Source organism: Heteronotia binoei, chromosome 4 (genome assembly GCF_032191835.1).
Source record: "Heteronotia binoei isolate CCM8104 ecotype False Entrance Well chromosome 4, APGP_CSIRO_Hbin_v1, whole genome shotgun sequence".
Taxonomy (NCBI): domain Eukaryota; kingdom Metazoa; phylum Chordata; class Lepidosauria; order Squamata; family Gekkonidae; genus Heteronotia; species Heteronotia binoei.
Window position 1 is genome coordinate 18,748,254 of NC_083226.1, and position 25,509 is coordinate 18,773,762.

The window sequence follows — 25,509 nt, forward strand, 5'->3', positions numbered from 1 at the left end:
TCTTTGCCACCACTGGGAGAAAGGAAAATCATGTCTCCTGGTTGCCACCCATCTCACTTATGCAGATCTGAATTGGTAGGCAAGCTGATAACAGGAGAAGGTGATTGGTCCTTCAAAAAAGCCTGGGCCCAAAAAAACAAAGTAATAGATATTGGATTTATATCCCACCCTCCACTCCGAAGAGTCTCAGAGCGGCTCACAATCTCCTTTCCCTTCCTCCCCCACAACAGACACCCTGTGAGGTGGGTGGGGCTGGAGAGGGCTCTCCCAGCAGCTGCCCTTTCAAGGACAACCTCTGCCAGAGCTATGGCTGACCCAAGGCCATTCCAGCAGGTGCAAGTGGAGGAGTGGGGAATCAAACCCGGTTCTCCCAGATAAGAGTCCGCACACTTAACCACTACACCAGACTGGCTCTCTAGGAAAAACTGGCTGCCAATATAGTTCTTTTAAGACTGGCATGATGCAGTCTTCGTACCTCACCCAGGTAAATTATCTAGCTGCTGCATTTCGAATGTAGTTGGAAGTTTTTTGACTGCCTTTGAAGGCAGCCACATGTAAAGAGCACCATAATAGCTTAAGCTGGATGTGATCACAAGGGTGGAAGCTAGTCAAAGGGTCAAAATTATTGATTTTACTGAATAATTTTTTTAAAAAAACCTGGCCAAACACTGACAAATTACAAACAATTTCATTTCAGCCTATCGATAAATTAGCATTTTAAAAGTCAAACCGGGACTTCATTTATTTTAAATCTACCATTCCTATAGCCAGCTATCGCATACCATCTACTGAAAAATATTTTATGAAGACAGGAAAATGTTTTCATTATGGTACAAATTTTAAGGCCAAACCCCCCCCCCTTTTTTTTTAAATTCCTTGAGTTGGTTTTGAATAAACTGTCTTCCCACTGGGAAATCATCATGTTTTTCTCAAAATAACAAAAACAAAAAACTCCACTAATTCCATTCATGAAAACAAATATAGAATTTACTGACCACTTTTTTAAAAAGATGAAACAACTGACTTTTGCTGATCTTACTCACCGTTTTCCATCCCTTTGATCAAAGCATGGCTAACAGCCACATCAAAGGCAGGCAGGCAGGCACACTGCACACAATGCAAACGGGCTCTCCATGACACAGAGAAGACCTGAGCCTCCAACTGCAGGCACAAATCTAATACCACTCCAAAGCTATGAACCTGCTCCTTATGGGGGGAAACGGCAATCCTGATCTAAACAGACTGAGTATTGAATTCATGATCAACAGTGCTTCAGTCTTGCTTGGAATCAGCTTCGGCTTATCACTGTCATCCAAAACATCACTGGTTCGAAATATTTGTTCAAGACACTCCATGACTTACCTAGTTCTGTGGTTCAGGAGAATGAGCAGTGTGTATCACCAGCTCACTAAAGGTAAAAGTAGTCCCCTGCACAAGTACCAGTTGTTTCCGACTTTGGGGTGATGTTGCTTTCACAACGTTTTCACGGCAGACTTTTTACGGGGTGGTTTGCCATTGCCTTCCCCAGCCATCTACACTTTCCCCCCAGCAAGCTGGGTACTCATTTTACTGACCTCGGAAGGATGGAAGACTGAGTCAACCTGGAGCCGGGTACCTGAACCCAGCTTCCACTGGGATCGAACTGAGGTCGTGAGCAGAGAGCCTGAAATGCATCACTGCAGCTTTACCACTCTGCGCCATGGGGCTCTTCACCAGCACACTATGGTGCTCCAAATCCCTGGATTACCTCTCCAAGTAGGTTCATGTAAAATATTTAGCACCACTGAACCCCGTAGGATTCCGTAACCGAGGTAGCGTGGAACTGACAAGCATTCCCCACCCCCCAGCACCAACTTCTGGAAGAGATCAGCCAGATATGAGAACATGGTATGATACCTTCAACTCCCACCTTTACTAGCTGTTCCAGAAGGTTGATGACACCAAAAACTGCTAAGACTGTGGCCCCCAACCTTTTTGGCACTAGGGACCAGTTTCGTGGAAGACAATTTTTCCGTGGACCGGTGGGAGTGGGGGCGCTGGGGTTTTTGCTGTCTCAGGCTGCCCCCATACCCCAACCCTGAGGGATAGGCGAAGGTCACTGCCATGCTGCCCCTTACACCCACCCAGGACCCAGGTGAATGAAAGAGGCAGTGCTTCGGAGTAAGGCTGCACTGCCTCTTTCGTCCGCCTGGGACATGGGTGGGCGAGAGGGGCAGTGTGGTGCCTCTGCCTCACTCCGCAGCCCGGTTGCTAACAGGCCACAGACTGGAACCGGTCCACAGCCCAGGGGTTAGGGACCCCTGTGCTAAGAATTAGGACAATCAACATGAATGTATAGCCCTGGCTATCCTTCTCCCACAGAGCAGGGCGACCAAGGTAGTTTCAGTCCCAAAACCCAAGCCAAGAGCTACACTGAAACTGTCAGGTACTGCAAGTCCCCTACATTCAACACACCATTTCAGGAAAGAAAGGATTTATTGATTGAAGAGTATGACAGGCAAGAAGACTCTTGCTAAAACTGCTTTGGCGGGCAATGCACCCCCACATATACCCCAGACCCAACCGATACTCAATTAAAAGTTCACGCGCCAAAACTCCCCTAAAGCAGGCTCTCCCCCCACCACAGTCCAGTATAACTTTTCCCAAAGCGAACAGGTGACAATGCTGACCAGGTAAGTCGACCTTGGCTTGTCTGGCGCAGGGTGGAACGACACTTCACGAATGTTACAAAGAGAGCAGCAGACAGGCTGCATGAAAACAAGGCCCTGGGGTTACTACAGGTTACAGCAATTTGAAATAAAATCATGGCAAGAGACCCTCTTGACAAAAATGTGTCTAGATAGAACTGGGATGGGAGATTTAAATGGGTATATACTTTTTTCCTAAGGCAAGTGTTTCGTTTTTTAAGTTTTTTACATAACTACTAACAGACTATTTCCAGAAAGCCCAAGATCAGGATAAACTATCCTTCCCCCATCCCAAAATAAATATACTAGAAAGGATTTCCTGCGTAGCTCCCACTCATTTCAGCGAGTTTCAAACAGAAATTCCTCAGTAATTTCTAATGTTGTTACTTTTATGATAACAGAAAGGACTTAAGAGCATCTATTTTGCATCTAGAAAGTATTTTCTGACAATATGAATGAGCCCAACTTCTGATGGACAAAATCAGTCAGATAGAAATATATTTTAAAAAGAGTCCACGTGTGCACACACTCAAGTTACACCGCCATGTTCACAGTAGGGACGGACACTATCTCTCTAATGACAACCCTTGATGAAACCACTTCCATAGGTTTTTCTTGGCAATGTTTGGGATTAAGCCCTAGAAGTTCAGAAGGTAAAGTCCGATAGTTGTTTCTTTGTAGCATCCCGTGTAAGCAAGTTTTCTTGCTAACTGTTGAATTGCTAGTACATTAAAAAGGAAAAGGTAGTCCCCTGTGCAAGCACCAGTTGTTTCCAGACGTCTGGGGTGATGTCTCATCATGACGTTTTCACGGTAGACTTTTTTTCGGAGTGGTTTGCCATTGCCTTCCCCAGTCACTTACACTCCCCCCCCCCCCCCCCCGCAGCAAGCTGGGTACTTATTTTACCGACCTCGGAAGGCTAGAAGGCTGAGTCAACCTTGAGTTGGCTACCTGAACCCTGCTTCTGCCAGGATCGAACTCAGGTCGTGAGCAGAGAGCTTGGACTGCAGTACCCCAGCTTTACCACTCTGCACCATGGGGCTCTTCATTCGTACATTAGGGACAATTAAAGTATGATTCAGTGAAGCTCTTCAAACCACCAGGAGAGGATAGATCCCAGTAGGCATTCCCATGATTCTACACTGCCAATTATATTAAGAATTGCTGCTTCCATTTTCATTTGTCTGATGAAGTCTGCTTAAGAGCATACGAAAGCTTACATTCTGAATAAAACTTAGTCGGTCTTAAAGGTGCACTTGCCTACTCCTTTGTTCCACCAGGAGAGGACAGATTTGATTAACAAGAGATTCAGATTGGTAGGAGAATCAGAGAAGTCATGGAGAGGGATAAACAATTTTACTTTGCAAATTCGCCACCAGTCTGAAGTGGTAAAGTGGTCTAAGCAACGATTCAACGGTTCACTCTTTTGACGGGCCCTTGCTTCTGCCTGTGCTCTGCAAAGTAAAGCAATGCAATTCACTTGGGAGATGGATTGCTGGGTTTTCTGGCCTCACTTTGGAATTTTAACCATTCTCCAAAGACACGCCCCCTCCCCAGCACTGCTCCTGGGCTTCCCAAAGCGAAAAGGGAGGCAGGAAACGCCTTGCTCTTGCTGAGCTCTGCTTGTATTATTTTGAACCTCGTCCATATGCATAGATCCACTCCTGTCCACTGACTGTAACACTTCAGCCAACTGAAGAAATTACTTGCAGAATTTATATGCTGGAGTAAATTTGTTAATCTTTAAGACTATGCAAGACTCTTTGTTCAACTGAAAACAGATTAATACGTCCATCCTCTGGAATATGCTATTAAGTACTAAACTCTCTGCAAGCAATTTACAAGCACTATCCCTTCCCAAGAGGGAGGTGGACAAAATGACTCAGCAGGGATACGGCTAATGTGATTTCCAGTTCATCAACCCAAGCCCTTTCTCCCTTCTGCGTGATCAAGATTCTGACTTTTGTTTGTTCCACAGCATAAAAAGCTTAGTTCCCTTAGTAGTCCCATGTTCTTTGTATTAGAGTCTCCAGTATTTGCAGAAGAGATGATATACTTTTTTTTTTTTAAGTGTCCTTTATAGGAGAAGACTGACAATTTTTCTCTGCTGTCAGAACTTGTGTAAAATCCTATAATAAAGCTGTTCACGTGAAAATCAGCTTGCAGTGCTCTTGTGCTAAAACAGGTGCCAACATTACTGGCTAATCTTCACAGATGCCAACAAGTAAAATTCATGATATGCACCAGTCGTAGGATTTGAATTTTGACTGGAGGAAGACTGTGAACCATGCACTGTCGCTGTGCAAATCCGGGCCCATGAAGCTGCGTTACACAGAATCCCATCAAGGTCAGATTTGTCAGTGGCTCTCCGGGGTCTCAGGCACAGTTCTGCCATATCACCTGTTAAATGGAGATGCCAGGGATTGAACCTAGGACCTCGCACATGCCAAGCCGGTGCTCTGCCACAGAGCCACGGCCGCTCCCATATGACCAACCAAGAGCTGCAGCAGGGTATCTGTTACATATATAAACATGCAGCTTATATCGTAATGCCTGTCAAGGTTCAACAAGAGAAATAACATTTCCTGTAACTGATCAGGATAATCACTGCTCGGCCATAATTCCCACCCTCCCCAGCTACGAGAAAAAGGTCAGCTGCAGATCAGCTAAACTTTTTTTTTTTCCAAAGATTTCAGGTTTTCACGGCTGGTAACATCATTAGGTTTTGTAGAATCTTTCGGGCTCAAGTGCCGTGTTCTACTGGAGAAAGTTTTCCTTCCAGACGTTTCGTTCTCAGCTGCGGAGAACATCCTCAGTGGCGTTGCAGCCGGAGCAGGCGCTCTGACCTTCTTGGCTGCTGTGCATTGATGCACATTGTGCACAGCAGCCAAGAAGGTCAGAGCGCCTGCTCCGGCTGCAACGCCACTGAGGATGTTCTCCGCAGCTGAGAACGAAATGTCTGGAAGGAAAACTTTCTCCAGTAGAACACAGCACTTGAGCCCGAAAGATTCTACAAACCCTAATTTATTTTGTTTTGGTAGTGCTTTTTGGGTTATCAACAATAACAAAAGCCTTTACTGGCATATATCAGATTATAAACAGATAAACAGATACAGAAATAACAAAAACAATCATATGCTGCTATACAATCAATCCTCGATTACGAAACTCAAGAATAAAGCAACCTTTTCAGTTATTTCAGATGACAAACCATTCAGAAGACAACAAACCTTTACAGCGTCTGAGCAACCTGTCATATTGGACAAAATTGGATCCAGAAACCTAAGGCGTATAATATCATATAGGGGACAATAAAGGAGAATATGGGACAATGAATCAACTTGTTTTAAATTACATATACAAAGTCTTAATGAGAGTGGAATTTTCTTATATCTACCACAGGTAACTGCTGATGGAATAGTATTACATCTGGCAAGGGTAAATGCTCTATGCAATTTTGGAAAGTTGAAATATGGAGAGTTGAAAAATAAGAAGGCAAGTGGCCAATAGTTATGGAAATTCCAAAATTCAAAGGGGAGCAAGATTTATCCGCAGCACTAGGTTTTGCAATTCCATACCATACCATAGACCTTTATTGGCATTAATACAAAAATACAGTATACTTTAAAACCAACACTGACACTATAGAATATAATAAAACCTTAGAAAAAACCAGCAAAAGTTAAATGACTTAAAATAGCAGTAAGCTATGCACGAGTAAAAGCCTCTCTGATTTGGATCGCAACCTGTAAAAAGCAAGCAACGTGAGTAGTGACAAAGTTGTGTTTCCCGTGGAGTAGAAAACGAACCTTGGCATTGTCAGAAAGGTCTTGATGGTCAGAAAGCAGTGAATCTAGATATCTTGCATGTGGACTGCTATAAAAAGGGCAGTCCAAAAGAACATGAGGGACCGTTTCGATGACTCCTTGACTACAAGGGCATCGTCTAAGATTGCGGGGGATTCTGTGGTATCTTCCGAAAAGGATGGCCGATGGTAATGCATTAAATCTAGCCAGCATGAATGCTCTTCTTTGGGGAGGATCAGTTAAAAAGAGGAAATAGGGAGCTAAAAGCCCAGGAATCTGGGATAAACCCAGATAGCTTGGGGAGCAAGTTTTCCGAGCTGCCTCAGTTAGATGTTGCAACTGGATATCTAGTAGTCTACGTTTGATGGATTGAAATACCGCGGAAGCAGAGGATAAATAAAATGCATCCAAGGAAATTCCTATGGATGTGATTTTCTTTTGGATCAGGGTCAACCATTTGGATGCATGATGATCCATCAGCATCAAAAAGGTGAAAGAATTCTGATCAGAATTAAATAAAAGGCGCAACAGTCCAGTTTCCATGCAAATTGCAGCATAAGGAACACAGTTGGGTAGTCCCAAAATTTTCCTCAAAAAGAAGGAGGTTTTGCAATTCAATATCTAAAATTCTGTGTTTAATTAGATACTATGCATTTGTAAAAGGGAGCACATAGAGAGAGTCCATAGACAAACCTAAGATGATCAACCTAGCAGCTTCAGTGACAAACCGAACCCTATTTAAGAATCTAAATGGCATTGCATTTGGGGTGGGGATATCTCTGACAGGCTGAGTTGGCGTGGGGGCTTAGAGTACGAAGTTGTCCAATGAAAGAACCAGTTTTACAACCCAGTTTCTGTGGGGGAAGGGTCAGCTGTCAAACTGAATGGCTTAAAACCGCCGGCAAGAATAAGGTAGAGGAGAACAAAGTAGGAGTCCAGTATCACTAAGACCAACAAAGCCTTATTCGGAATGTCAGCTTTTGTATGCATTCTGAATAAAACTTTATTGGTCTTAAAGGTACTACTTGACTCCTACTTTGTTCTACTGCTTCAGACCGGCTGCCCACCTGGATCTATCTATATAGGGTAGAGGAGGTGGAAGAGATTCCAGGACACAGGGAAGATAAAGGGCAAAGATCACAAGAGACACGAAAGGCCACATAGTACTCTCTTTGAAGGGTCAGAAATATCAAAGCACAAGATCAGGTGAAGCTATATGACAGGGGTGGCCAAACTGTGGCTTAGAAGCCACATGTGGCTCTTTCACACATATTGTGTGGCTCCAGATCCCACACTGCCCTGTTAGCCAGCTTGGAGAACATAGATTTCTTCTGCAAGTCAAGCCAGCAAGCGGCTTGGAGAATAAATTAAAAGTTAAAGTTGCTAACTTTCTACGTCTCCCTCCCATCTATTTCCTTTCTTTCCACGTTTCTCCCCTCCCTCCCAGGGCTCTCAAACATCTAACATTTATTCTATGTGGCTCTTAAGTTAAGCAAGTTTGGCCACCCCTGCTACCCGTTTCTCTGAAAATAAGACCTACCCAAAAAATAAGCCCTAGCAGGATTTCTATGCATTTGTTAAATATAAGCCCTACCCCGATAATAAGACCTAGTGATGGGCGTGGCTATGCAGCGTATCTGCACAGCCACGCCATGCATTTCGGCGCGGAGCGGTAAGGAAGACTGAAATACCTGGAGAGTTATGACAATGTTCCAGAAGATGACTCAACTGTATTTGAATAAATGTAGATTGTTGTATCATACTTAATAAAAAATAAGACATCCCCTGAAAATAAGCCCTAGTGTGTCTTCTTGAGAAAAAACAAATATAAGACAGTGCCTTATTTTCGGGGAAACACGGTATATGCAGTGGCCAGAAGGAGAAAAGAAGTGCTAAGGAGACTAACTGTGACTAACTGGATGCTGCCTTGAAAAGCAGGAACCGGAGAAAATAATGGATGGTAGAAAGGTGGAATTGAGGAAAGGATAAAGCAGTTGACCTCTCACGAAGCCCAGAGGCAGGAGGGGCTGAACACCGACAGCAGGAAGGAGAGGGCAGGCAAAGGGAACAGGAGGACTTGAGACCAGGGGTGGCCAAACTGTGGCTCTAGAGTCACATGTGGCTCTTTCACGCACATTGTGTGGCTCTCGAAGCCCCCACTGCTGTGTTGGCTGGCTTGGAGAATTCATTTAAAGTTAAAGCTGCTTTCTTTCCACCTCTCCCTCCACCCTCCCCCACCTATTTGCTATCCTCCCTCCCTCCCAGCTCTCAGATATTTGACATTCATGTCTTGTGGCTTTCAGACATCTGACATTTATTCTATGTGGCTCTTATGTTAAGCAAGTTCGGCCACCCCTGCTTGGAACTGTGTACCATGGATCCAGAAAAGTACAGGGTTGCTGGATCTGCAGGCCACACACTGTTGGGGGAATTCTGTCACTTGTGCTCTAACAAATTCAAGGAGGTAACAAGAAGCAATGCAAGGTTATGGATGAATTCCAAGCACACATATTCCAACTAGCCAGCCAGTTCTTTAGATTCAGACTCCTGGGTGTCATTAACAGGATGATAAACCCAAAAGAAAGTTCAAGGAATTCTTGATAGTATGATTCACTGCTTAATATTCTGATCATGGATGCCACCAGGGCTGGCAAAGCATGGGAGCTATCCGAGAAGCAAGAAATCCTCAGCTCAAATTTTATCTCAGCCATAAAATGTTTTAGGTAGCCTTAGGCAAGCTGCGCTCAAATCCTCCAGTGGTAATAGGAGGATAATTCTCAGCTACCTTTTAGGGCTTTTGTAAAAACTACCAAGGTTTATGTAAAGCACAATGAAGACCTGGAATGTGCTACATAGAATGAATCGGCACACCATCCGCATATAATTAATACATACAATTCAGTCACTGCCCCATTCCCAACGGGGCCTCAGGAAATGTCGCTTAACATACACAAATGTTCACGGCAGAACCTCTCTTGATATACTGAGCTTAGTTCCCATTACCGTGGTCACTGAAATGTGTAGAAAGGTGGGCAGCCATGATGCTCTGAAGCAATACAGCATGGGTGGCCCGACTGTGACTTAGGAGCCACATGTGGCTCTTTCACATACAGTATTTTTTGCACCATAAGACTCACTTTTCCCCCCCAAAAAAGTGGAGGGAAAAGTGTGTGCGTCTTAAGGAGTGAATACTGCAAAAAATTCACACAAATGCCTCTAAATTCACACAAACGGCTCTAAAAACTAGGTGCGTCTTATGCTCAGGTGCGTCTTATGGAGCGAAAAATACGGTATATTGTGTGGCTCTCAAAGCCCCCATCGCCCCATTAATTGGCTTGGAGAATGCATTTTTCTCTTTAAATCACTTCTCCAAGCCAAGTCAGCTGGAGGTTTGGAGAATGCATTTAAAGTTGTTTTCTTTCTGCCTCTCCTTTCCCCATCTAGCTCCCTTTCCTTCCCTTCCTTCCTTCCCTCCCGGCTCTCAAACATCTGATGTTTATTCTACGTGGCTCTTATGTTAAGCAAGTTTGGCCACCCCTGCAATAGAACAAAGTTGAAGTCCAGTGGCACTTTTAAGACCAACAAAATTTTATTCAGAATGTAAGCTTTCGTGTGCATGCACAGCTAAAACTTGGTTGGTGTTACTGGACTCAACATTGTTTTATATGGTCAAATGGTTGGAGGCTTTTTCCTTCTAAACTGTAAAGGGTAAGATTAGGGATAAAAACCCATGAGGGAGGCTGGGAGTTCTCCCAGAATTACAACTGATCACCACAGATCAACCGTCCTGGAGGAAATGGCTGCTTTGGAAGGTGGCTTCTGCTGCATTATACCCTACTGAGGTTTCTCCCCAAACCTCCCCCTCCTCCAAATCTCCAGGAATTTCCCAACTCAGAGTTGGCAACCCTACATAGGGTTGAGTGCTAACAAGCAAGTAACAATTGAAGGCAGGGTATTTTTTTAATAGCAGGAACGCCTTTGCATATTAGGCCATACATCCCTGATGTAGCCAATCCTCCAAGAGCTTACAGTAGGCCGTCATAAGAGCCCTGTAAGTTCTTGGAGGATTGGCTACATCAGGGGTGTGTGGCCTAATATGCAAAGGAGTTCCTGCTACAAAAAAGCCCCGATAGAAAGAATCACAAACTTTATGTAGTGTTCTGAGAGTTTTTACATTTCATCACAGTGACAAATACTTCTTGACCTCCCGACTTCATTACTAGGTCCATGCCAGAATCTAGAATGCTATTAGTAGCAACTGCCATACTTACAATAGGGAGAAAATTCAGACTGAGTTACTTTAATAATGCAGTGAAAAGAACTGGACACATCATTAACCTAAGTCACTCTGTGAATGTAGGATTCTAGTCAATTTTCCTTCTTTGTTAAAAAAAAAAGAAAGAAGTCAATCACACATTTACTCAGCTTTTATATGAGCTAATTATCTCTCCACCAGTCACATGCATTTTTTAAAGACACTCAGCAGGCAAAAAATGTACTTTAGTGTCCCTTTCCACATCTCTCATACAGGCTTTTCATCTATGTTTAAATCCACTAATGAGGCAAATTCACAGCTTGCTGGCTAAACAAAGCGAGAGGTCTTCAGTTCAGCTACCAAATTTGGCAATCTTTGATGTCAAAAAGGTTAACTTTCATGATATCAGAATTAAATTCAGTGTACTGGCAGAGTCACATGATGAACTCCACAAAGGGTCGGAAGGGAAAGGACAATGCAGTCGTCAAGGGCACTGCTGCGTCCATCCAGTCTGCCCAAAGCTGCAGCCGCCCAAGATAGAAAAAGTAGTGCTGTTTCATACTAAAACAAGGCTGCCTGCAACTATCCAGTTACCAGAGCGGTTGCAATGCTGTGACAACACCTGGAAGACCAAGACATTTTGCGAGAGTTCCAGGCTCGACAGAAAGGCCAGTCTAGCCTCTGCAAAGTTACTTAAATCCTGATGAGAAAGAGGCTGGAGAGAAGCAGCTAAACAAAGGAACAGGCTAAGGAGTCCACAACCAGCAGCCAGGCTGAAGATTCGGAAGGCTAAGCAGCCTTTACCGAGAGCTTGTAGTAGCGTGCGGGAACATGATCTCGGAGGTCTGGGTGACCTGCAAATTGAGTATGAATAGCCAGTGTGATGCAGCAGCAAAGAAGGAAAATTCAATCTTAAGGTGTATCAACAAATGCGTAGTGTTTAAGACATGAGATGCCATTGTGTACACCAGGGGTGGGGAACCTTTTTTCTGCAAAGGGCCATATGGATATTTATAACATCATTCACGGGCCATAAAAAATTACCAACTTAAAAAACAGTGCTCCGCCAAGGGAGAATGATTCGGGTCAGCAAAATTAATGCAAATAATTGTTTTTCTATTTGAAGTAATGCGGGGAGAGTCTAATCTGACACACACACACATGGTCTGCCACCCTAGGCAAATGCATAGATCCAGGGCTTTTTTGTAGAAAAAGCCCAACAGGACTCAGTAGCATATTAGACCACATCCCCTAATATTAGCATATTAGATCACACGCTCATTAGCATATTAGGCCACACCATCTGGGAAAATCAAGTGCAAACTGAACTGTTCCAGTAACTTTTCCAGGCCCTGCAGCAATTCTGCCCCGCCAGCTAGGCCGCACAGTACATCTGGGCCCTGAGATCCCTGCCTGGCCCTGGGGATGCTGCTGCACAGTGTGGCTGGGCCCCATGATCCTCACTGGCCAGCCAGGCCCCAGAGAGGCTGCCACATGACAATCTATGTATCTGCCCAGCAATCCCTGAGGGCCACACCAAGTGAGGTTCCCCACCCCTGATGTACACTATGTTGGTCAGATCTCATCTGGAGTCCTGGGTCCAGTTCTGGAGGCCTTTTTATAGGGAGGATTGAAATTCTAGATCAGATGCAGAGGAGAGTGACAAGGATAATTAGGGGGCTGGAGACGAAGCCTCACGCAGAAAGGCAGCAGGAATTAGCAATGTTCAGTCTACAGGAAATTCAGGTGGGGGGATATTACTATTTTTAGGTGTCTGAAGGGGCTGTCATTTAGAGGCGGCTATGGCTTTATTTCAGTTGTAGTAGAGAACAGGACTTGCAATAATACGTTTAAATCAGGGGTAGGGAACCTCCGTCCTGAGGGCCGTATATGGCCCTCAAGGTCACCTGGTGTGGCCCTTGGGGATTGCTGGACCGAACCGAGCCATGTGGCAGCCTCCCTGGGGCCTGGCTGGCCAGTGAGGATCGTGGGGCCCAGCTGCACTGTGCAGCAGCCTCCCCAGGGCCAGGCAGGAATCACAGGACCCAGCTGCACTGTGTAGCAGCCGCCCTGGAGCCTGGCTGGCCGGCCAGAATGGCTGCAGGGCCTGGAAAAGTTACTGTCACAGTTCAGTTTGCACTTGATTATCCCAGGTGGTGCGGCCTAATATGCTAATGAGCATGTGACCTAATATTGGGGATGTGGTCTAATATGCTACTGAGTTCCTGCTGGGCTTTTTCTTCAAAAAAGCCCTGGACATAGGCATTTGCCTAGGGCTGCGGGCCAGGTCTGTGTGTTTGTGTGTGTGTGTGCCAGATTAGGCTCTCCCCACATGACTTCAAATAGAAAAACAATTATTTGCATTAATTTTGCTGACCCTGAATCATTCTCCCTCAGTGGAGCACTGTTTTTTAAGTTGGTAATGTTTTATGGCCCACGAATGATGCTGTAAATATTGATATGGACCTTGGCAGAAAAAAGGTTCCCCACCCCTGGTTTAAATGATGGTTAGGAGATATACATGGGATATTAGGGGAAACTGTGTAACTAATAAGGGCAGTTAAGTGGTGGAATCAGTTGCCCAGGGATTCTGTGGGTTCTCCCTCCTTGGAGGTATTAAGCAAAGGTTGGATGATTTTTGGTCAGGGATGCTTTAGGTCATCCTGCATGGTACAGGGGTTTGGGCTATGGTCTTTAGGCCTCTTTGCAGCTTTTTAACTCTCGAGTGCAAGTGGAACTGACACAGGTTGTAAAAGACAAGTTTGTAAGAGACAAGGTTGTAAGAGACAAGGTTGTAGGAGACAGGTATAGAGCTGCAAAATGCAGATATACATGTTGACACAGTTATATTTGAAGGGCAACCACCAGTTCAGTCCTTGCACCTGGTCTTTATGCAGTAGAGAAAAATGCAAAATGCACTGTAAACAAATTGTCTTTGAAGACTGAGATATCAGAATGAATACTGGTGAGCACATTCAGGGCACCATTCTACATTTCAAGTTGAAACCCCATGTGCATTCTGAAAGATGAAAAATACACCATATCCTCTTCGATTATAAAAGATACCTGAATAAAAATTACTATGTATGTTTGATATCATTCTCCATTTATTTATTTTATCAGATTTGTATCCCGCCCTCCCCTAATGGGCTCAGGGCGGCTAACAACAGTTAAAAACCACACAGAATACTAAAAAACAATATACAATAAAATCAATTCTACACATTGAATTCTGAATTCAATCCTCATCCCCATCTTCAAGGACAGAGGAAAGAGAAATGCAAACAGGACACAAAACACCTGAGGTAAGCCTCTCAAACACTGCTTTCTCTATTGCCAATTCTCTACCACAGTTACCTTGCAAGACATTTCTTTCTTCATTCAATACTAAACAGCTTTCACATTTTATCATGAGGTGGACAATATAATTTTAATGCACTGCGAAAAACCTACTGGAATCAACAAGACCTTAAATGCAGCCCATCACATCTGTTGCAACTCAGAAGGGGTTCTGCACTATATTTGAATGATAACCTATCATTGTAGTTTGCGCACTCAAAAAGCAAGAAAGAAATGCCACCAGAAAGCTTCTGCATAACAACAGAAATTCATACAAATTTTAAGCTGCCCTAATTTGCTCTAACATCTAGTGTTCTTTATAAAATTTAACCTTAAATAATATTTATGGTCTTTTTCTTTTTAGAATTCTGAATATGACCTAATCGCCGTGTAGTGTACCACATCTCTTTCTTACCGGCATTGTAGAGAATCAGTTCTAAGTAGGTCTAACACAAATGCAAAGCTAAAGCTTAACTAGGGCTTGTGATCTGCTGGACAAGCCAAAACAAGAAGCGATAGTTTAGCGCGCACACAAAAAAACGCCCCCACCAAGGGCAGCCAACAATTTGGGTCCATAGCTCACAGGGAGCTCAATAACTGATCCAGCTCTACAAATTTGACACAAAACCCCATGTCAAATTTACATGTTAGTAGTAGGAGAACACAAGGGTTAAGTGAGAGATGGGAGGATTCCAAGGTCGACACAGTATTGGCCAGTGTCCCACCCTGACATTTCCCCCCTCTGAAACAGCTTTGCATTGTTAAGAGCACAAAAAGGAATGGAGAATTGGCCCCGGGAGGCTCAACAGGTAAGCCAATGAGGTGTGCAGAAAATACGAACGATGGTGCTACAGGAGTTAGAATACAAGGGCCAAGTGCAAGGACAGGTGGGCTGTTTTTCTGAGATACTCCGAAGTCTGTACCTGTAGACTAATGAAACATTCCCTCTAACGCAGGAAGCATGACGGACTAGAATTCAAGCAAACAGCATTATCAGTTTACAGATCCTGCATGACGACAGCAGTCGGTAACTCAACAATATATCACTCATAAAAGAAGATACTGCAGTGGCAGCCACAAAACAAGAACCACAATAGGGAAGTGTACAACTGACCGTTCAGGAGGCTAATATTCCCAACGAACCTGATTTAATAGGGATTTAAAACTCATCAGAAAATTGGCATGACGGCTCCTAACTTCTTGCTTATCCCAAAAGCTTCAACAATGACTCAGGCCTATTTTTTTAAAAAAAGGTCACAAAATGTGTGCTGTGAAAATTAAAAAGGCCGGAAAACCTGAAGTATTCAGCTTCTGCCAATGGTGTTTTCCCTGCATGAAACAGGACCAAAACCGCTTAGAGCTTACAAACAAGTCAGTGGCTTAGCAGTCAGGTAGTTTGCAACCCTGAACACCCAACAATTTTATGCCGCTTGCCCTCAATACTGGGCAGCAATGTCACCGACACCCATTGCTGGAAAGACCTAGAGATGTAGGTGTATACCGGGGCCAGGCTTGACTCCTCAAGGATAGAAAAGACGAAGCAAGACTGGTCTGTTCCTGGAGCAGGCAGTTCTTGGATACTTGGAACAAAACGGTGAAGCATGACTCATAAACTTTTACAAAGATATAATGACTGAGAAAGAAACTGAGAAATTTCTTCAGCGCGTGGTTCTCCCTCTATGGATTTTACTGATTTTACACTACAGTTTTGACTCCCAGCAATATTTTATAAGCTTCCTATGGATTCATCTGCCTTGGGGTCACTGCTGAACAGTGAATGTTGGACTAGGACAGGAGCGACCAAACTTTCTTAATGTAAGAGTCACAAAGAATAAACATCAGATGTTTGAGAGCCTCAAGACAGGAAGGAAGGAAGGAAGGAAGGAAAGCAAATAGATGGGAGGGAGAGGTGGAAAGAAAGCAACTTTAAATGCATTCTCCAAGGTGACTGCTGGCTTGGCGAAACTATTTGAAGACACAAATGCCTTCTCCAAGCCGGGCAATGGGATGGTGGGGGCTTCGAGAGCCACACAATACATGTGAAAGAGCCACATGTGGCTCCCGAGCTGCAGTTTGGCCACCCCTGGATTAGGATCTGTGGGACCCAAGGTTAAAAACCCACACTGCCATGGAAGCTTGCTGGGTAACCTTGCTCGGTTAACTAGTCACACGCTCCCAGCCCAACCCACCTCACAGGGTTGTTATGCAGATAACAGAGGAAAAACTTATAAACAGCTTTGGATTCCCATTGGAGAGAAAGGTGGGGGGGGATAAAGAAGTAAATAATAATTGTTTTCATTACACGTCTAGATGTAATTTTGGGTTGGAATTAATAAAAACCACAGGATCTCAAAGAGTTATTCCAATCCAATGCTTTTAATAAGAAGTAATGCTCAACTTTCTGCAGGCTTAAGTTCTCAAATCACCTTTCATCCCTCAAATACAAAGCAAGCTACATGCCGAAGCGTATCGTCCAAGTCCATACTCCTCTTTGCTTGTTTGTGAATGCAAGCACCACTTTCAAATACCTCATCCACCACAAAAACAAAAACAAAACAAAAATGAAGCCACCAAATAAAGCAACAACAAAAACACCACCAGTGAATCGCGAGGCAGATCATATGAACATGAACATATGAAGCTGCCTTATACTGAATCAGACCCTTGGTCCATCAAAGTCAGTATTGTCTTCTCAGACTGGCAGCAGCTCTCCAGGGTCTCAAGCTGAGGTTTTTCACACCTATTTGCCTGGACCCTTTTTTGGAGATGCTGGGGATTGAACCTGGGACCTTCTGCTTCCCAAGCAGATGCTCTACCACTGAGCCACCATCCCTCCCACCTCCCATCCTTCCATTCAGACCTCAGGAGAAGAGGAACAATGGACTGAGAACTTTCCTGATTTACATGCGCTACTTAATAGTTGACTTTTAACAATTTTAGTTAGGTACGTGATGACTATTTTACATTGCTGATTGTTCATGAACTAGGTTCTCCGTCATTTTGTAGCACGCTACAGGAAAAAGGAGTAAGATATTTTAAAAGAAATCAGGATCCAGATTATATAAACCACTTTATTATTGTTTGTTCCCACTTTGCTATGTGCCTTCGCTTTCAGCGTTCTATATACATTGAGCAATGGTGATAAATATGCCACCTGCTTTTTAATCAGTAACTCTTCAGCTGCATTTGCTTAGGAACACTTTACAAACCTACTTCTGATAACGCGCTTTTAAAGAGGGCCGTTCAGTGTACGTGGCACATCCTATGGTAATTAAAGGAACAAACTAAGATACACTTTCCTCCAAGTTTCTTAATCTGTACAGCTGTCGTTCAGGGACTTAGATGCTGTACTCCAGATTCTCAGAATCCACACTTCAGAAAGATTTGGTTCATGCCAGTTCATACAGGTTCTACATAAGAACACTCAGAAGACCATCCCCAACTGGGTAGACCTCCCCCTTTTCCATTCTTAAGCATCAACCACAGATACATTGCAAGTAGAAACACACTTCCCTTCTGCACAGAGCATTTCTTCAGCGCAATGTTGAAACCGTAACAGCGGACTGACAACTCATGGTTGAACTATGGAACAGCCACGTCACAGAGCAGGATAAATTGATTCCTTTCTCCGACTACTCCTAGTTATGGCCCAAGATTTAGGAGAGGAGCCATAACTCAATGGCAGAGAACCTGCTTTACCTGCAGAAGGTACCAGGTTTAATCCCTGTCATCTTAAGTCAATATAATTGGAGATACTGCAAAAAAGCTCTTTCTGAGACTCAGGAGAGCTGCTGCCAGTCAGAATAAGCAAAACTAACCAGTGTTCTCACTCAGTATAAGACAGATCCAGGTGGGCAGCTGTGTTGGACTGAAGCAGTAGAACAAAGTAGGAGTCCAGTAGCACCTTTATGACCAACTAAGTTTTATTCAGAATGTGAGCTTTCGTATGCATGCATACTTCTTCAGGCGAGGGGATGGGGTAGAGTGAGCTGAAATACATACAGCTGAGTGGGCTAAGAGGGTAAACTGATCCAAAGTTCGGATCAAATGGCAAAATAGTGTAATAAATTGGAAGACCAATTTATTACATTATTTTGCCATTTGATCCAAACTTCGGATCAGTTTACACTCTTAACCCACCAGCTATATGTATTTCAGCTCACTGTGCCCCATCCCCTCATCTGAAGAAGTATGCATGCATACGAAAGCTCACATTCAGTATAATGCAGTTAACCAGGGAGATACCACTACAGCTCAAAGCACCACAGAGCATCTGTTCAGCATGGAGAAAGCCCCTGATTCAAGTACCTGCATCTCTTTGTAGAAGCAGCAGATCGTAAGTGTTAGGACATATCTTTTACCTGAGAGCAATTTTCCAGTCAGAGTAGCCAACGCTAACCTTAATGGACCTATGGTGTGACTCAGTATAAAGATGTTGCATTTAGGGGGGATTCTCTGTCATCGGTAAGAGCTCCAGCTTTGCAAGCAGAAGGTCCCGGGTTCAATCCCCAGTGCCTCCAGTTAGCCCAATCATGGGATGCAAAAGACCTCCACCCGAAACTCTGAAAAGCAGTCACCAGCCTTGATAACCTGACTTAACAGAAGGCACCTGCGTGCATTAACACCTGCTCAAGACCCAGTTTCAGACAGGGATTCTCCAAGTCCTAGAATCATAAGAGTTGGAAGGGACCTCCAGGAAGGGACGATGCAGGAAACTCACAAATACCTCCTCCTAAATTCACAGGATGTTCATCGCTGTCTGATGGCCATCTAGCCTCTGTTTAAAAACCTCCAAGGAAGGAGAGCCCACCACCTCCCAAGGAAGCCTGTTCCACTGAGGAATGGCTCTAAGGGTCAGGAAGTTCTTCCTAATGTTGATCTGGAAACTCTTTTGATTTAATTTCAACCCCTTGGTTCTGGTCCTACCTTCCGGGGCCACAGAAAACAATTCCACACCATCCTCTAGATGACAGCCCTTCAAGCACTTGAAGATGGTGATCATATCGCCTCTCAGTCACCTCTTCTCCATGGTAAAACATGCCCATCTGCTGCTGACCACTGTCCTGGCCTTAGCGTTGCCAGGTCTGAATCAAGAAATATCTGGAGACTTTGGGGGCAGAACCAGGAACAAACACGACTGAACTCCGAAGGGCGTTCCGGCCATCACATTTAAAGGGACTGCATTCTTTTTAAATGCCTTCCCCTCCATTTGGAATAACGAAGGCTAGGGGCACCTTCTTTCGGGGGTTCACTGGACTTGTTATTTCCCTCCCCCCCACAACCCTCGCAAGTGAAAGATGCTCTTCCCACGGGGCTCACCTGTGCCTGTGCTGGTCGTGCCCTTGCCCGTGGATGAGGAAGCCGCCCCCGCTCTTCCCGCCTTTGCCGGTGTCCACGTGGGGGATCAAGACGTCCTCCAGGCCCAGGTCGAAGCGCTTGTGCTTGGACGAGTCCGGCAGGAAGAAGAAGGCCCCGAAACACAGCGTGATGAAGGCACTGAGGATCAGCAGCAGGATGAACTTCTCCGAGAGCCTCAGGGTGGCCCGGTGGTGGGGGAAGGAGGACGACGACGAGGGCCCCAGGTTGCGGGGCGGGATCCGGCGCCCGGAGAGGGGCAGCAGAGCGGGGGTGGTCATGGCGGGAGGAGGAGGAGGAGGAGGAGGAGGAGGGCGAAGGCAGCAGCGACCAAGCGGATCCCGGAGCCAGCCCCAGCCCAGCCGCCGCGTCAGGGCCGCCTCCCGCGGGCCGTCATCGCAGCGCCTTCCCCCCGGCAGGGAGACCCCCCAGCCCGCCCGGCCGCGCAGTCATGGGCTGCGGAGGCGGCGGAGGCGGCGGCTCCTAGGCCCGATGGGCGGGAAGCGCTTCGCAGCGGCTGAGGCTGGGCCACATGCCTGGCCGGGGGGGGAGTCGCCTCAGGCACCGGCCGGGCCTCTCTTCTGCCAGGCGGGCGAGCCGTGGGGCCGGCGGCTGAGGCCTCCTCCCTCTCCCCGGGCCGGGCGACCACAGCGGCTCCTTCCCTCAGCCGAGCGACGAAGCGGGCTCCGTGGGCTCCTCAGGCAGGAGAGCGGCGCCCCGACTGCGCCTGCGCGCGCCTGCAGAGCGGAAGCTGCGCCGCCGCCGCCGCCCGCATCCTCCCCCGGCTGGCCGCGAGGGCGACCATAGAGACGAGCGGACGGAGCGGCCGCCCTGGGCCAAACTCATGTAGGAGCCGCGCAGGATAAACATCCGACGTTTGAGAGCTGCGAGGATAGATTAGATAGATAGATTAGATAGATAGATGGATGATAGATAGATAGATAGATAGATAGATAGATAGATAGATAGATAGATAGATAGATAGATAGATAGATAGATAGATAGATAGATAGATAGATAGATAGAAACTTTAAATGTCGTCTCCAAGCTATTGACTGGCTTGGCTTGAAGAAATGATTTAAAGAGAGAAATGCTTTCTCCAAGAGCCACAGTTTGGCCACCCTGCGCTATGATCAGGCTTTTGTAGGGGGTTGTTTCTAGGCGGTGTTTGCCCATGGGATTGTTGTTGGTTGGGAAGGGTTTTTTTTTTTTAAGTATCTTATGTATAAAATACTGTTTCAGATTTGTTTGTGGCTGTCCAACCTGAGAAATGTAAGTGTGAAGCATCTTGCATCAGCAAGGCAAGGAAGTAGAAATAAAGGTTGTTCAGGGCTTTTTGGTAGAAAAAGACCAGCAGGGACTCATTTGCATAATAGGCCACACACACTATGGCAAGCCAGATGGAACTGCGGTGTTTGCTGATGGGATTTTTTTGTTGCTGTTTGGAAAGGAAGAATCTTTCTAGTGCAGGATTTTAAATCCCTGTCTTAGACTGTGGACTAGGGGTGGCCAAATTTGTGTGACGTTAAGAATAAATGTCAGATGTTTGAGAGCCGCACGACGTGAGCGTCCGGATGTTTGAGGGAGAGAGAGAAGGAGGGAGGTGGAAAGAAGGCAACTTTAACTTTAAAGGCATTCTCCAAACTGCCAGCTGGCTTGGCTCGGAGAAGTGATTTAAAGGGAGAAATGACAGGGAGCTGGGGGCTTCGAGAGCCACACGATATGCATGAAAGAGCCACAGATCCTTTATTGAGAGAAAATGTTTGAAACAACTGTGACCTAAACATTGAAAATTACCAGTATATGTTTAAAATAGACATATGTCAAAATGCTGTAGTTTTATTTCTCTCTCTCTCTCTCTCTCTGCACTGTATTATTTTGTTATGTTTATGTTGTGAAAATACAATGCTTTGTTAATTTAAGATAGTATCTTATTCACAAGATACCGTTTCAGATTTGTTTGTTTGTTGCTGTCCAACCTGAGAAAAGCAGACCAAAACCACATGTGACGCATCTTGCAGAGATGGTACCTCACTCCCAATCAATCTTACCATATGCATTATATAACCTCTCCTAATTGTAGGGTTGCCAAGTCCAATTCAAGAAATATCTGGGGACTTTGGGAGTGGAGCCAGGAGATATTAGGGGTGGAACCAAGATCAAGGCTGTGACAAGCATCATTGAACTCCAAATGTTCTGGCCATCACATTTAAAGGGACAGCACACCTTTTCAATGCCTTCCTTCCATAGGAAATAACGAAGGATAGGGGCACCTACTTCTGGGGCTCATAGAATTGAACCTCCTGGTCCAATATTTTTGAAACTTGGGGGGTATTTTGGGGAGAGGCACTAGATGCTAAACTGAAAATTTGGTGCCTCTACCTCAAAAAACACCCCCCCCCCCCAGATACCTGCAGATCAATTCTCCATGATTTTATATGGGAATAAATCTCCATACGGATAGAGTTCCCAGCAGACATTTTCCTCCCCTCCCCCTGCTGTCTGATGACCCTGAAGTGGAAGGAGGGTCTCCAAACCGGGGGATCCCCTGCCCCCACCTGGGGATTGGCAACCTTACCTAATTGTTGGAAAGGATTCAATATGCAAGGCATGTACTTTCATTGCTGGTGAATCTGTCCCCAAATTCTTAAATTCTGGTCTACCATACGGCTTTTTATAATACAAGCAATTAACATCAATATCCCACTATGACCAGAATTCTTCCTTCTAAATCTATGGACTTTATGTCCTTTCAAACTGGAAAAAACACACCTCCTGAATTACTTATGCGCAGCTGCCAGGATTCTCATAGCCTCTGCCTGGAAATCAAATCAACAACTGACAATAGCAAATTGGCTCTCTACCATTCTGGAATTTTGTAAACTGGACAAACGATCGGACTCAGACCGAAATACAGACTCAATATATTGTAAATCCAATTTTGAAACAATATGGTTTCCATTCCTTGAATGTCTAGCTCCGTATGAGGAATATGCAAACTTTCTTGACGCTGTTAGCTCAATTTATTAATTTAATTTTTTAATTTTTTTTTTGCAAAAGTGCAGACACAAATTATTGTATTCAAACAGAGTTGACTATGTAAAGTTATAAATAATTTTCATAAACTGATGTTGTTATTTCAGTATCGCTACTGACATAGTACACTGACCTGTAGCTTAACCCAAAATGTTTATTTGTTGTATTTTACATCTTCAATAAAAGTTTCAAAATGGAAAAAAAAAAGCATCTTACAGGCCAGGATAGGTGAGGAGGCAGTCAGAGATCATAGGGTTGCCAGCTTCAGGTGGTTTGGCAAACAAGGGAAAAACACGGTAGGGTTGGTATCCTAGAGAAAATTGTGGGATAAAAATTATTTCTGCTCTGGTAACTACTCAAAATGCTGTTATTTCGTGTTACGACATACTAACATCTGCACAAATCCTTCAACCATAAATTGGTTGGCATAAATTGGTTACAATTGTAGTACCATACGTATACAGAAACGTAGACTATTTGAGTCCAAGCATCCACAAGAAGGATGAAACAAATTTCTTGAGTGCTCAAAACGGAGCTGGTATTTCCTTCAATGAGTCATGAATAATGGTAGTGGTAAAGTGACGCGCTGCCTAGGAAAATCTCGGTGTGTTTCGGTCACGTCCTTCGTCTGACAGTTATTTACTCAATATCTGGAACCAATGCTCAATAAAATATTCACGCCGTAGTCAATAGTCAGTTTCTTACAGAGGCATTGCGGTTCTCCTCCAGGGGGTGACTGGAGATTTCCTACTATTACAATTGATCAGTTCCCCTGGAGAAAATACCCAGTTTGGAAGCTAGACTCTATGGTGAGGGTGGCCAAACTTGCTTAATGTAGTAATAATAATAATAATAACTTTTTATTTGTATCCTGCCCTCCCCGCAAGCAGGCTCAGGGCGGCTCACAACATGTGAACACAGTATACAATAAAACCATGCGCAATCAATTATAAATTCATATACAATTTCAATATAAAATCATCCTTAAAATCATTAAAATTACATTAAACTTAAGATTATGGTGCTATAATTAAGATCTTTCATAAAATCCAGTGATTAAAACATAGAACATATCCAACAGGACTTTCTTGGCTCGGTTTATGTGAAGGCTATTTTAAAGGGGTGGGTCTTACAGGCCCTGCGGAATTGATCTAAGCATCGCAGGGCCCATACCTCCTCCGGGAGTTGGTTCCACAGTAGGGGGCCACTGCAGAGAAGGCCCGATCCCGGGTGGACTTCAATCTGGCCTCCTATGTTCTATGTAAGAGCCACATAGAACAAATGTCAGATATTTGAGAGCCGCAAGAAAACGAGCAAACATTACACACATATCTTTATTAAAACTCTTAATACTTTCTTTGCGCAGAAAGATAAAATACGTATGTAAGCACTTTACAACACAACCATGCTAGGACAGGGGTGGCCAACGGTAGCTCTCCAGATGTTTTTTTTGCCTACAACTCCGATCAGCCCCAGCCATTGCCATGCTGGCTGGGGCTGATGGGAGTTGTAGGCAAAAAACATCTGGAGAGCTACCGTTGGCCACCCCTGTGACTAGGAGAGCTTTTTTTTTTTTAATGGTTGCGTTGTAAAGAACAGAACAGAGAAAGGTGAGGGAATTATGTTTGGCATCAGTAGGACAAGGAAACACACATGTACCATATAAATCACTAGCCACCATTGCCATCATTATGCATCTCTCTTTGCCTTGACACCAAGTTTAGTAAATACAGCTCCTAGAAGAACTAGGAAACTAAGGGAGGACCCTTTGCAACCCTCTTTAATGCCATCCCTCCTTCTGGTGGCTCCCTTAGCTCTTGGACACTCTCCCCACTCCAGGTGACTGGGCATCCTCTGTGGTGAAGGAGAAGAGCTTGCACGCCTGCCTATTTCTCCCTTCTTCCCTGCTTCACACAAGGCAGAAATAGTTGCCTATCCATAGATCAACAGCGCTCGGAGGCTTGCTGAGGTTCCAACGCTATGAACATATATATGAACATATGAAGCTGCCTTCTACTGAATCAGACCCTCAGTCCATCAAAGTCAGTATTGTCTTCTCAGACTGGCAGCGGCTCTCCAGGGGCTCAAGCTGAGGTTTTTCACACCTATTTGCCTGGACCCTTTTTTGGAGATGCCAGGGATTGAACCTGGGACCTTCTGCTTCCCAAGCAGATGCTCTACCACTGAGCCATTGTCCCTCCCCTAATAATACTTGAGCACATATGAAGATATGAAGCTGCCTTCTACTGAATCAGACCCTCAGTCCATCAAAGTCAGTATTGTCTACTCAGATTGGCAGCGGCTCTCCAGGGTCTCAAGCTGAGGTTTTCCACACCTATTTGCCTGGACCCTTTTTAGTTGGAGATGCCGGGGATTGAACCTGGGACCTTCTGCCTACCAAGCAGATGCTCTACCACTGAGCCACTGTCCCTCCCCTAATACTTGAGCACATATGAAGATATGAAGCTGCCTTATACTGAATCAGACAATTTGGTCCATCAAAATCAGTCTTGTCTACTCAGACTGGCAGCGGCTCTCCAGGGTCTCAAGCTGAGGTTTTTCACGTCTATTTGCATGGAACCTTTTTTGGAGATGCCGGGGATTGAACCTGGGACCTTCCGCTTGCCAAGCAGATGCTCTACCACTGAGCCACCGTCCCTCCCCTAAGTAACGCTAAGCACGGTTACTCAAGACTAAGCCTGAATTAGGTTCCTCCTTGACCTCTGGGAGCCACACAGTATGTGTGAAAGAGCCACGTGTGGCTCCCGAGCCACAGTTTGGCCACCACTGCTCTATGGCATGATGCCCCAAACCCTGCCCTCTTCAAGCTCCACCCCTGAAAACTCCAGGTATCTCCCAACCTAGAGCTGGCAATCCTATGCCCAGGGCTTTTTTTGAGCAGGAACACACAGGAATGCAGTGTGGCCTAGTATGCAAATGAGTTTGTGCTGCTTTTTTCTGGGAAAAAAAAGCCCCACGCAAAACAATGGCGATGCCAGGGGGCGTGGCCTAATATGCAAATTAGTTCCTG

General features: G+C 44.9%; 1 protein-coding gene across 1 annotated transcript in view; it reads right to left on the reverse strand.

Annotated features, from left to right (window-relative positions):
* The window catches only part of MAN1A2 (mannosidase alpha class 1A member 2), a 106,934-nt gene extending 87,178 nt beyond the window's left edge, over positions 1 to 19,756 (reverse strand). Inside the window, exon 1 of the mRNA XM_060236321.1 lies at positions 19,407 to 19,756. Coding sequence (XP_060092304.1) covers positions 19,407 to 19,723 — 317 coding nt within the window. The 5' untranslated portion in view covers positions 19,724 to 19,756. The remainder of the gene's footprint in view (positions 1 to 19,406) is intronic.
* Between the last annotated feature and the right edge of the window lie 5,753 nt (positions 19,757 to 25,509).